The 12,155-nt window shown below is 60.3% G+C and overlaps 1 protein-coding gene across 1 annotated transcript in view; it reads right to left on the bottom strand.

Moving 5' to 3' along the window:
* POM121 (POM121 transmembrane nucleoporin) overlaps window positions 1-12,155 on the bottom strand; it is a 43,469-nt gene that overhangs the window by 6,490 nt on the left and 24,824 nt on the right. The window contains exons 2-5 of the mRNA XM_050909178.1: window positions 4,009-4,072; window positions 3,202-3,344; window positions 2,655-2,711; window positions 2,069-2,149 (exon numbers count right to left, since the gene is read on the bottom strand). Coding sequence (XP_050765135.1) covers window positions 2,069-2,149; window positions 2,655-2,711; window positions 3,202-3,344; window positions 4,009-4,072 — 345 coding nt within the window. The remainder of the gene's footprint in view (window positions 1-2,068; window positions 2,150-2,654; window positions 2,712-3,201; window positions 3,345-4,008; window positions 4,073-12,155) is intronic.

Genomic DNA, 12,155 nt, shown 5'->3' on the forward strand with positions numbered 1-12,155 from the left:
GTCTGCTGAGCACCAGGTGACCGCAGCATCCCCAATCCATGGTGCCCGTATTCTCCCCAGCAAGAAAAGCCAATTCCCCCTGGGCTTAGAAACCTGCTGAGCAGGGAGGAGAGGGGGCCGCCAGCTCGTGGACAGCATCGCCGAGGGCCGCAGGGGAAGGAGCCAGTATCTGCTCCGGGGGGCAAAGCCTCTTCATGCCACCCAGGCGTTTCGGGGAAGGTCACATCACAGCTCCAAACCAAACTGGGGTAATGGGTACAGCCTGGCTTCAGAAAACACCTCTTTCAGCAGAGCTGGAAAGGAAGGAAACACCCGCGGGTACCAAACCTGCCGCAGCCGGTTACTGTAAGGATGAGGGCGCTCGAAGCCACGCAGGGATGCGCTTGTCTACAAGCCCACCATGACTTTCCATCCTGCTCTTGGCAGCACACTGTTATTTTAACACCGCAAGCATATTCTGTTTTACTCTATAAGAAAGCGTCTGCCTAAATAATAAGCTCCATCCATGTGAGCGCGGCTTCCTGAGGCACGACAGCGCATGCCGCACCCCTTACTATAAACACGCTCCCCATCACCCCGGCAGCCGGCGCAGCACGTGTGGAGCAGACCTGGAGCCGGTGCCTCCTCTCCGAAGGCCAGCCCAAAGAAAGGACCTGCCCAGCAGCGCTGCTCCAGAGGCTGGAAACAAGCTCCTGATGATGGGGAAAAAACCCAGCTGGGATGGTCCCCTGGGATTCCCCCAGGATACTCGTGTGCCCAGGAGCACCCATGGCCCAAGAGCCCAAAGGGGAGAGAGAAAAGATAGATTTTGGTGACCAGCACTGATTATTTCAAGCTGGGGACAGCACCGGGTGGGACAGGATGGGACATCGTGCTGACTCTGGCCGGACCGATCCCGCAGCATCCCCTCCATAGTGATGTTTATCAAGCGGGGCAGGCAACAGAGGGCAGAAGCCCTGGGAACACTGAGGCTGCTGGGGACCGAGAGGTTTGTTCTGTGCTCCCTCGTCCCAATTTCCTGATTTTCCTGACAAATCTAAGATGAGATTTATGGTCTGCGATGAACTGGGTGCTCATAAGGAAAGCTTAAACCTGTGACACTGTTGAAGTTCTGCTGAGAAGAACTAAGTTGTGCACGCTCAGCCATGCTCACATTAAGTTAATCATTACTTTCCTCATCATTCGTGAATTTCCAGGCTGACTTGTTGCTCCCACTCCACTTTTCCTGCCCATATAAAAACCTTATTTTAGAAAACACTAGGCTTCCTTACATCCAAACTTCGGTCCCAAGAAAAGTGAAGTTTCTATGCACATCTACTTAATTTCTCCTTTGCTGACTGTGGTGAATAACCCTCCATGCTCACACGCCGGTCGGAGCAGGCGCTGCTGCTCATCCTCCTCCATGCACCAACAGGAACACCCCACCCTGGCATCCCTCCCCGCATTCGTGGTGACGCAGAAAAGCCAGGCTCCGCCGCAGGGTTTTCCCGGGGATTTACACCTCGGCGCTGGCCCCTGCCCTGCCTGCGCTGTCTCCTGCCTGTCCCTGCTGCCTGGGCTTGCTTTAGCCCTTGCAGATCTTGCCAGGGCAGTGCTGGGGATGGGCAGGAGCTGCTCCTACTGTGCGGCATGGCATGGCACAGCCCCCACAAGCCATCCCCACTCCAGAATCTCATGGCCTCTTCCACCTCTGCCCATATAGGATACCTGGGAGGGGACGTGCACCCCAAAGCTGAGGGTCTCTTACTGCTTCTCGTAGCCCCCCAATTCCCAGCCCAGCCCAGGTGCCTCCAAGGAGCCCTGATCCACCAGGAAACCGTCCATCCCCGAGGCGTTGGTCCTTGGGCCACTTTTTATCCAGGCTAGGGATGGACCCTGGCAGCCTGGGACATGTTTCATGGAGGCAGCAGGATGGCCATGACAGAGGAGAGGACCCGCAGGGGTGACAGCACCAGGACGGCTCTGCCAGCCCCTGTCCTGCACCGTAACGTTGTCACTGCTTTCGCCCCAGCGCCCCATCACCCACCCCTTGCTGTGGCTGTGGGGACGGGGATGGGACGATGCTCACCTTGGTGTGAAACTCCATCTTGGTTCTCAGCAGTTTGAGGTAGATGCTGCAGAGCTGCCCGTAGCCCTCGCTCAGGTGGCCCTGGGGACACCAAAAAGCTGTTGAGACCTGGGGCAGGCTGTGAAAGAGCCTCCTCCCCTTGCAGCATGAGCAACCTCTCCCTTATCTCCCCCAAAAACACAGCCAAAACCCTCCTCACTGACACACGGGCTGCAGGCTGGCTTGCAGCAAACGTGCCGAAAGGATTTGGTCAAGACCTTCTCATCACCTGCTCTGCAGATTTCAATGCTGTGTTTGACCACCACAGCTGAGTTTTACTGGGCTTTGCCATAAAATAGGAAGAAGGCATTTGATTTTCGCGGAAGGGGATATCGAACACAACCAGCAAACCCAGCCCGGGGAGGCCACGGCAGCCACGGGTCAGCCACAGCTGAGCATCTGCTCAGCCCTCGGAGCCTGGCTCCTCCTGAGCGAGACCACCGTCCAAACCAACACCCGCCCCCCCCAGCCCGGCTGGGGCGCCGGGTGCTGCCGAGGGACCCCCGGGGTGTCCCCACCGCGGCGGCTGGCGGGGTCAGCCGCTTACCCACATCCTGCTCATGTCGCTCAGCTCGTTCTTGTATCTCACGGAGTCTTTCAGGACCTGGAGGAATGACAATGACAATAACCAGGCAGCACAGGCAGCAGGCAGAGCACCAGGGCAAGGCGTGCCATACTTGGAGCCGGCAACTGGGGTAAGGAATGGGAGGTCTTGATGCATTCCCGACCCTGCAGCCTGCCGGTGATGTCACTACTGCCAGCCCCAGGGTGCCTCAGTTTCCCCACCCGCACATGGGGCAGGAAGATCCTTGCTGATGGCTCCTGCACTGATGCCGATGCCCCGCGCCGAGCGGTTTCCTCTGGCACCGGCGCTGCGGTTGGCACCGGGGTTTGTAGCGCAGGGGGGCTGCGGGCAGAGCAACGCTGGGAAGGCTCTGGCAAAGCGAGCAGGGAGGGGTCCCTGCGCCATTCCCCACCCAGGACTGACCCCTGGGAGGGCACCGACCCACCAGCACCTCCCACCGCCCCGCGCAGCCCCATGGGGGAAAGGATTTGGCCCGGGGCAGCTGCCGAGCCGAGCGTGTGACACTCACGTTCGAGTGGCCATCCCGGAGGAGTTTGTGGAAGACGTGGCAGAACTTCCAGCAGAGCACGGCGTTGCCTGACAGCGGCAGCCGGTTCACCACCGACCAGAAGGTCTGCGCCCCCTTCTCGTGGTGCGTGCCCAGGATGCATGGTGGTGGCCAGTCAAGGAAATGCTCCTCTCCCCTTCGGCAGTGATGGAGAGCAGCCACCCCGCCGCTGGCTGGTACCCGCAGAGCCGAGGGGAGCCAGGCCACCGTGGGGAGCTGAGAAGCTGCCAAGCCCAGGCACACGCTGTCCCCAAGGGTGCCACATGCTGTCCCCTCTCCTCCAGCCCCACACCACCACTCCGGGAGCACCGTGGCACGCTCAGGGCTGGGGGCTGTGACTCCGCCGAGCCTTCCCGGCTGCCCTGCTGGGATGCTGGGGATCTGCTTTTAGTGGCAGCATGCTGACAAGCACCTTTGGGGATTAAGCATCCTCGCCCCAGGCAGACAACCTGCTGTGGGCATCTGTCCCTCCTGCCCTCCCAGGGGATGGCAGCGCCGGGAGCACAAGGCTGGGCACCCACCAACAAGCAAAGGCTGCAGCAGTAGGAGCAGGGACCCTGTGCCGTGCCGGAAAAACCCCAACCATCATCAAGAGCCCCCCAGGGTCCCATCCAGCCACCCTCAGCACCCTGGCAGCCAGCTTGCGGCGCTGGCCCGGCTGTGCCGGCACCTCTCCCCGTGCCGCCGCCTTGCCGCTGCCCCTTTTCCGGGCAGCCCCGGCCCCGCTCCCACGCTCGCTTGTCCCACGGCCAACTTCGGGAAGGATATTTCTGGCGTGTTTCTCCTTGACAGCCACTTCCTGCGCATTAATAGCCTTATTGATGCTGACAGTCTGCAAAAGAGAAGCGGTGGAGGGGGGGTGAGATGGGAAGGGTTCGGGCTCCCCCCCTGGTCCCCCCTCACCCGCTGAGACCCCCCGGCTCTGCCGGCACCTGTCGGTGGCTGGGTCCCATCCAGGTCCCCGGCCCCTGCTCGTGCCAGCTGGACGCTGCCTGTTGCTGGATGCCTTTCTGGGATGTGGTTGGCATCCGCCAGGTTCAGCTGCTGCCAGGACTCATTTACTCAGCATAATAACGACGCAATTAAAGCAGCGACCACAAAGGACCCTCTCCTGCCCTCGGGGCGGTGGGACGGGCAGAGGGAAGGCAAATCCCTCTGCTGCCCTTGGATCACAGGCAGCAGCCTGCAGCTCCTACTCTGCTTTCAGGGAGGACTGAGTGGAGAGGGCGTTTCAGGGGGCACAGGGAATCCAGCAGCGGGACGGCGAGACCACCGCACGCTGCAGAGCGGAGCAGGACCGAGGTTGCCCGTGCTGTCTGGCAGCAAAGGCCCCAACAGCGGGATGAGAGGGGCAGGAGACAGACCTGCTGCCCACAGTGCAGGCAGCTGCCCTGGCTGGCACCTGCTGCCACCTCCCCACCCCACCGCCCGGAGCTCCCTGGCTGCTCTGATCCTGCCGGGAGCCGGCACAACCCTCCCGTGGGGCAGGCAGCGCTGCAGGCAGCCTCTCCCCAGCACAACCCTGCCCACCCTGCCTGCAAGCTGCCCTTTCGCTCTCTGCCAGGAAAGGCAAGGCTTGCAATGCAGATGTCAGGGACCTCGGGAAGCCCACGCTGAGGAGCCTGGGCAGAGCCAGCGCTCCATTTAGCCTCCAGAGAGGCAGCAGCAGCCGCTAGAAGCGTTTGCCGGGCAGGATTTTTAACCCTACCCCATTTCTGCCCCTTGGGGAGCTGTGCCGGCAGCCGGGGGACACTGCGGCTGATCCTACATGGGAGCGCGGTGATGCCGGCACGGGGCCGCCCTCTCCCCGAGCTCCCGTGTTGCTGGCAGTGGCGCTGAGCGCTTGCCTGGCATCTGCTCCCTCCGTGAGGGTCCTGCTGCTGAGGGAAGAAACCGTCTGGCTCAGCACTGCCAGAAGTAGCTAATTACTGATATAAACCAATTAAAGCAGTGGAATTAATCCCAGCGCCTTCCTCACTGCAATCCTTCTCGCACCCCCGCTTGCTCACCCTCTCCGAGGCGGCCCCGCTATGGCTTCATCACGACCGACCCTGATGACTCTGTGCTGAGTGGGGCTGGGGGGCCCACGGGCACCAGCCACGGGCACCCCACATATGGCTGGGCACGGCCCAAACCCCCCAGCGTTGAGCCCGACCGACCTCCCCAGAAAGTCCCTCTGCCACCAAAGCATCCACCAGCCAGAGCGGGGACAACGTGCTGAAGGGCTGAGACAGCTTCTGATCTCACCCGCAGCTGCCAACCGCACCCCCATCCCAGGGCCGAGCACCCCCTTAGCTGAAACACGGGGTCTGGGCCCTGATGTCCCAGTATGAACCAGTTCTGCTGCGGGGACGCGGCTGCTCGCTTCAGCTGCGCTGGCTGCTTTCGAGCAGGGCTGGTCCATGCAGCCCCATGGTGTTTGCAGCCCCATCCCTACGGCGCTGGCTCTGCCGGGGACCACGACAGGTCCCGAGCTGCTCACCATGCTCACCACCAGGTCCCTGCTTACTGGTGACCACGGAAGTGACCAGTAAGGACCATGGAGGTCACCATGGAGGTCACCAGCAAGACGCAGGAGGCTTGTTTCGGGGTGGCAGGGGACCCAGACTGCCAGCTGCAAGGCACAAGCATCCCAGTCCAGCAGCAGGCTGGACACGGACCAGAACCTGCATCTTAGCTTGGTTTCAAGGAGAGCTGAAAGAAACACTGGCAGTGGAGAAACCTGACCCCATCAGACGTCCCTTCCTGAGGGGCTGGATGGAGGCGAGCAGGTTCCCAACACAGGAGAACCAAGGGTGGGAGCCACCTCTGCAGCTCTGCCTGGCCCCGCGGCCGCAGTCCCTCGTCATTTATGAAAACCATAAAATAAAATTCAGCATGAAAAAAGTCCCAACAAAATCCCCAGGAAGGTGCCTCACTGCCAGCGGCGGCAGCCTGGAAGGTGATGCCCACGTCCCAACAGCCATCGGTGACACATGTGCAGCTTGTCCACCTCCAAAATCCCAGTCCGCAGCCACGAAGGCGCAGGCAGGCAGGACGGTCACGACGAGCTACCCGGCACAGCGAGGAGCGCCAGGATCGGTGTTTAAACACACATCCCGCCTTGAAAAGGGAGTCCTGGACCACAAGTGACAAGCCAAGAGTAAAGCCAGAGCCGGCGAGTGGGAGCTCGGAGCCGGAGGCAGGATGGGGGCACCGCTCTCCCGAAGCCGGCAGCTTCACCGTGGCATGTGTCTGCTCCCCTGTCCTTGAAAGAGCGGACTGGGGTGGTCTCCGGAGGGAAGCAGTGCTGGGGGCTGCCGCATCCCTGGGAAAGCTGGAAATGGAGCTCCCAGTTTAAGTGCTGTTTCCTGCCAGCTTTTCCTGGTAAAGCAAGGACACGTTTTTCCAACCAAAGAGGCCCCCAGAGTGGGGAGACACAGTGTCGGGGTGACGGGGCTCTGGCAGCCCCTGGCTCCGGGCGGTGGCCCTCAGGACCCTCCCCTCCATCCCCAAGCCCCCCATGCCGTTTGAAGGACACGTGATGTCCATATGGACGGCAAAAACGTTTTCCGAGGAAAAGCCAGATCCCACGTTTCTGTCCTTGCGGGCGCCACGGGCACCCCACCTCCCCGCTGCATCCCCTGGGAGGGCAGGGCAGGGAAGGGCAGGGCTCCCATCCCGGGAGACGCTCGGAGCAGGCACCGGGACTCGGGAGATGTCCAAACCGCCGCTCACCAGCCAGCAGCTCCGGCAGCGCCCGCGCAAGCAAACCGGAGGAGCGCAGGGCAGCAGCGAGGGACCAAGGCTGCAAGTGTCACCTCCAAGGGACGAGCAGCGTCGGGGAGGGCGACAGCAGCGTACACTCCTGTCTATTGAGTTTTGGCTGCAAAATTGGGTCAAGAAGGAGGGAAATTTGAGGCTTCCTTGAAAGAAAGCTCAGACCTCTTTGCCACGGAGATGGTCTTTCACCCTGACCCACAGGCGCTGCTTCCCAGCACCATCTGGCACCAACGGCTGATGGTATTTTAATTTTAATTTAATTACAAGCTTCTGCACCACAAGGGCTGTTTCTAAGCTGCCAGGCCACAAGCGCATCCTTGGCAGCGCCGCTGGCCCAGCTCCGGTTTCTTGCCGATGGAGGGATGTCAGCCCCCGGTCCCCGTACCCAGGCGGGTGCCCAAAGGGCTCCTCTCCCACTGCTGCCCCCAAACCAGCGCTGGGAGTGGGGCAGGGGACCACGGCGGCCGTGGGGCAGCCGGGCCTTTTCTCCAGCCCCGCACCCCTCCCCGCTGCCGGGAAAGGAAACCTCGGTGTTTCCTCTTGTGCAACACCACCGAGGCAGCGGGGCCGGGGAGGGAAGCGAGAGGAGAGGCCGGCGAGGCCCTGTTTGCACGAGAGCTGCAAGGGGGTGACAACGCCACACCGGCCTCCCCCGGCAGGGCCACGGGGCCGGGGTGTGGGGCAGACCTCAACGGAGCAGCACCCGGGGCAGGGCTGGGCCATGGGTGCTCTGCCGAGGCTGGCCGAGCAGCACCATTACTGCTGCAAGCGCTTGTAACGCTGCAAGTGCTTGTAATGCTGCAAGCACCGTTAGCATTTCAAGCGCCTCTTGAGTGGGGCAAGGAAACCCCACCGCCACGAGCACCCAAAGGCTCAGGCCATTTTGGGGAGGAGCGGAGTTAGGTAATACAGATCAAGGACTATCCTGCCCGGGAGCAGTGGGACCTGCCCGAGCGCCTTTTCATCCCTCCGCAGCACCCAGGGGATCCCCAGAAACCGGTGCAAGGTCTTTGCCCATGGCTTGATACACCACCACAGCCCTGCCCCGGGGGAATCTAGCACCCTTCCCACGGGACTCCAGGAATCCCGCTGGTAATGAGCGCTGCCGGCCCTCAGGGCGAGCTGGGCCACGTCCCGTGGGACCCCCGCGACCCCTGACTCAGCCCAGCTCCTCTCACAAGGAGATGCCACGCCAGAGCAGAGCCGCCGACAGCTCTGCACTGGGGTGACCCCCGCGACCGTGGCTCATGTCAACTAAAACACCTCTCCGGGCGCATGACCGCAGGCTCCTGACAGGGACAGAGGAGCCCAAAACTGCACGGAGGGACCCGGGACAGAGTGACAGAGGCTTTCTGAGCACCAAGAAACACTCCTCTCTTTCACATGCACATACGCACACCCTCATCCCCCTGCCAGATCTCCCCAAATTACGCTCTCAGTCTCCTCTGAATTGCAAATCTCCCGTTCGGCGGTGAAGAGCCGAGCTCTGCTCAGGAGCTGCACGGCGCCTTCCCGCTTCTCCTTTCATTTCCAAAAGGAAATGAGTGTTGATTAAAGAATCCAGAGCTATTGCAAATTATTTGGAGAAACTGAGTAAGTCGCAGTGCAAATCCTCTTAGTAATGCTCCCTCATTTCTCCTTAATTCCTTTCTATAAATGGAGAGCTGGGATGGAGCATACCTCCGGAAAACTGCTCACAACCAAGCCCAGCAGATGCAGGGGCTCCGGGGGAATCGAGCAAGCAGGGAGACCTGACTACAACAAGCCTGGAAAAAAAATCCATGAGCTTAATTAAAATGCAAATCCCAGTGTAGCAAAGCTTTGCTCTGGCCCTGGAGGTGTGCAGGACATGGGGGTGCAAGCGAGCGTTTCAGAGGGCACACATCTCTCTTTAAACATCACTCACCAACAGCAGCTAAAAGCAAATCCCAGCCTCACCGGGGCTCCGGAAAGGTTTTTCTCTGGCAAAATCCCAAAGCAAAGCCGGCTGGATAACCCTCGGGGTACTCAACACCCTGCTAAGGACTGGCGAGAGCTCCTGGGGAGAGCCTTGGCGGCTGCAGTCCCCGCTCCGTGGGGCTGCTGGGCGCCTGTGGCCTTCGACAGCAGCGGCAGGAGCAGGGAACAAGCCCGGCTTTGTGCCTGCCGGCAGCCGGAGGGAAAGAAAGGCAGAAAGGCAGCGCCGGCAGGGCTGGCCGGCCGCGTGGGGCCAGGTGCTGTGTGCCTCGTATGTGCACGTACATATTTCTGCATATAGGATAAGAGGATGCTCAGCACAAACCAGTCTTCCTGCTCAGTCCTAAATGCTCCCTTTGAACAGGGAGTGAGAGGAGACATTAAAAATACCTTCCCATCATTTAATCCGGGTTATTTGGCTGCATCCGCTGCTGGATCCATGACTTTAGAAAGAAAGCGCTCCTCTCCCACCCAGCTATGTGCCGGGGCTGCTCCAGGGATGAAGCGCCTTGACCAGGGGTGTGTGAGCATCTCCCTGAAGGTGCTGCCGCCCTTCTTGCCTCCTGCTCCCACCAGATGAGAAATAATCCCCAAAATGACACAAGTCTCAGATTTCCCTTCGCTTGGGCCATAAAAAACAACCACGTTTTCCCCAAAGCAACGTTGGCCTTCGGCATTAGAGACCCCGAAACCTCGCTGCATCCGCCGGGGTTTGCTCCCAGCAGCAGTGGCTCGAGATGTACCTCTCTAGGAGGAGATGCTGACACCACCAGCTTGGATGCCAGCAGAAGGAGGACCAAGGTGTGCCAGAGACAGCCCTGAATCCCAAGGGACACCACCATGGGGGCCTCGGCGGGGTGTTTGGGGACACCTTGCCCCACACCCTGCCCTGCTGCCCCCCCGCCGCCCCGCGGCACACGGAACACCCCAAACCAGAGTCACCAGGGAGATGGCCACAGGCTCTGCAAGCCACGCTGGAAGCCGACAGCATCGCCGCGAGGCTCTTCCTGGCAGAGACCTGCCCTGGCATCGCCACCTCCGGGGCTGCTCTCCTGAGGCTGGGAGGATGATGACTTCAGATCGATGTCACGCTTGGCCTACCCACCGTCAGCGCTCTCCGGCACACGGCAAAGCCCGATGTGAGTGTTATGGAAAAGCTCTTCCAGCACACGCGGTGCTTCCAGGGGAGAAACCACCTGGGCCAGGCCAGGGAGGGGTGATGTGATGTTCAGAGGTCTCTACACCACAAGGAGACACAAGAAGCTGGCAGCTGCTGTCCGACTCCCACCAAGGCCTTTGCCTTGTGAGCTGTAGCACCGTTATCATGGTAGAAAAATGAAAATAAGCTGAAGGATACACATTTTGAGTGTACCTGAACGGACCACTCCACTAGCTCCCAGCTCCTCCCGAGGGCAGCAGGGTGGCATCAAAGCAGAGGTTGGGATCCACAGGGTGATGTGCCCGCGAGCTGCATGGGCAAGGGCTTGACCCACCGCTCCTCCTGGCCCTTCCAGAGCCTCCACCGAAAATAATGAGTTCAACACCATCACGAGAGCTGGGGCAGGACGAGACAGTGCGATCCGATTGCTCCTCCACCTTTGAGGCAAGCAAAGGGAAAGAACCAAGACAACCACCCAACTGACTTGTGGTGGGTCCCAAGGACTCAGGTGAGACAGCCGATGCCAGGAGGGGAGAGCCGGGCTGGGCACCAGCTGCTGGAAGGGTTTGGTTCCACCAATGCCAGAGACGAGAGCTTGCTACGTTGAATATATCACTGCCCACCATCGGGGGACGAGCACTCAAACAGCTGGGCCACTGGACTTCTCCAGTGCCATAAACAATTTATGCAGATTAATTACTTGGACATGTGGTTTTTAAATCTAGTTTAAGGAATATGGACTTTTCCAAGACACAGATTAACCTTTGGAAAAAAAAAAAGGACAGCGAGAAAACCGATTTTGGGGAGAACAGCTGACAAAAAGCAAGGCTACAGAAGAAGCCGAACCTCACCGACAACCATCGGGGAAGCTGACGCTGTAAAACTCGGACCCCTTTGAAGCCTCCAGCTGAAATAACAGTCAAAAGAGAAGTCAACCGAGGCTGCAGAAGAGCTTGGGGAGTGCTTTGGTCACTTCCAGCACCATGAAGGGCCAGCATGGGCCCCGGCTCCCGCTGCTGGGCACTTCCGACCCGCTGCAACCGGAGACCCCACAGCACAACCAGACCCCACCATGGGTGGCTGCATCCGAGGAGCGGTAGAAAACCCGGAGGCTCCCCAGGACCCCTGCACCCCTCTGCATCCCATGAAAAACACTCGTTACTCTTCTCGCTTAATTATTGATACGGGCACTCCATCACTCGTGCCCCACGTTGCCCAGCCGGCTCGGCCACGGCCGGAGCCTTTCCTGCGAGCTGCCCCGTTAGCCAGGCTTTTAATTTTAAGTGGGGATTTTACGCGAAGATAATCTCTTCCAGCAGCGGTGATTTCTGTCTGGGGAGGGAGGATGACTGTGTGCTCCAGGGTTGGTGGCTCAGGAAGGTCCTCCGCCGCCTTCAGACACTCCTGAAATGTTCCCAGCAGTCCTGACCGGAGTCTTCTGCTTCCCAGCAAATGCAAATATTTGGGCATGTTTTGGAACAGGAGGCAATAAAGGAACGAGGCTGGAGGGTGCGGGGAGCAGACGCCAGGAGATCATCTCCGGACACGCATTTCGGTGATCAGCTGCCATCCCAGGACCGACTTTCCTTGGGAAGTTTTACCCCGACAGGAACACCCGGCATGTGTATCGCCCTAGCAGGATGCTCCCGAATTCTGCGGAGCCAGGATAGCCCGGGGATGCGGAGCCCGGTGGTGCCAAGGCAGCTTTGGTGGAAATCCTTCCATGCAACGCCTCCCGCCGAGCGGCAGCTCCCGCGAGCAGGACGGGGCGTCCCTCGCCCGTTATCCCTCCAGGAGGTCTGGATCCTGCAACGGAGCTGAGAACAGCCAGGACCGCACGGGCTCCACGCTGCACCCGAGGGACCTTCCCCATCCCTAACCCGGCTCTGCCGGAGCACCGCGAAAAGCAAAATCCCTCTGCCCAGGTGAGCAGCGCAGGGGATGAACGTGCCTCCCTGCAGGAACAGACCCTAAACCCCCACTTTTCACCCCCAACTTGTTTCCATCCCTAATGCCTGGGTGAGGGGCTGCCCCCACG

The sequence above is a fragment of the Gymnogyps californianus genome, chromosome 20 (genome assembly GCF_018139145.2).
Source record: "Gymnogyps californianus isolate 813 chromosome 20, ASM1813914v2, whole genome shotgun sequence".
NCBI classification, from domain to species: domain Eukaryota; kingdom Metazoa; phylum Chordata; class Aves; order Accipitriformes; family Cathartidae; genus Gymnogyps; species Gymnogyps californianus.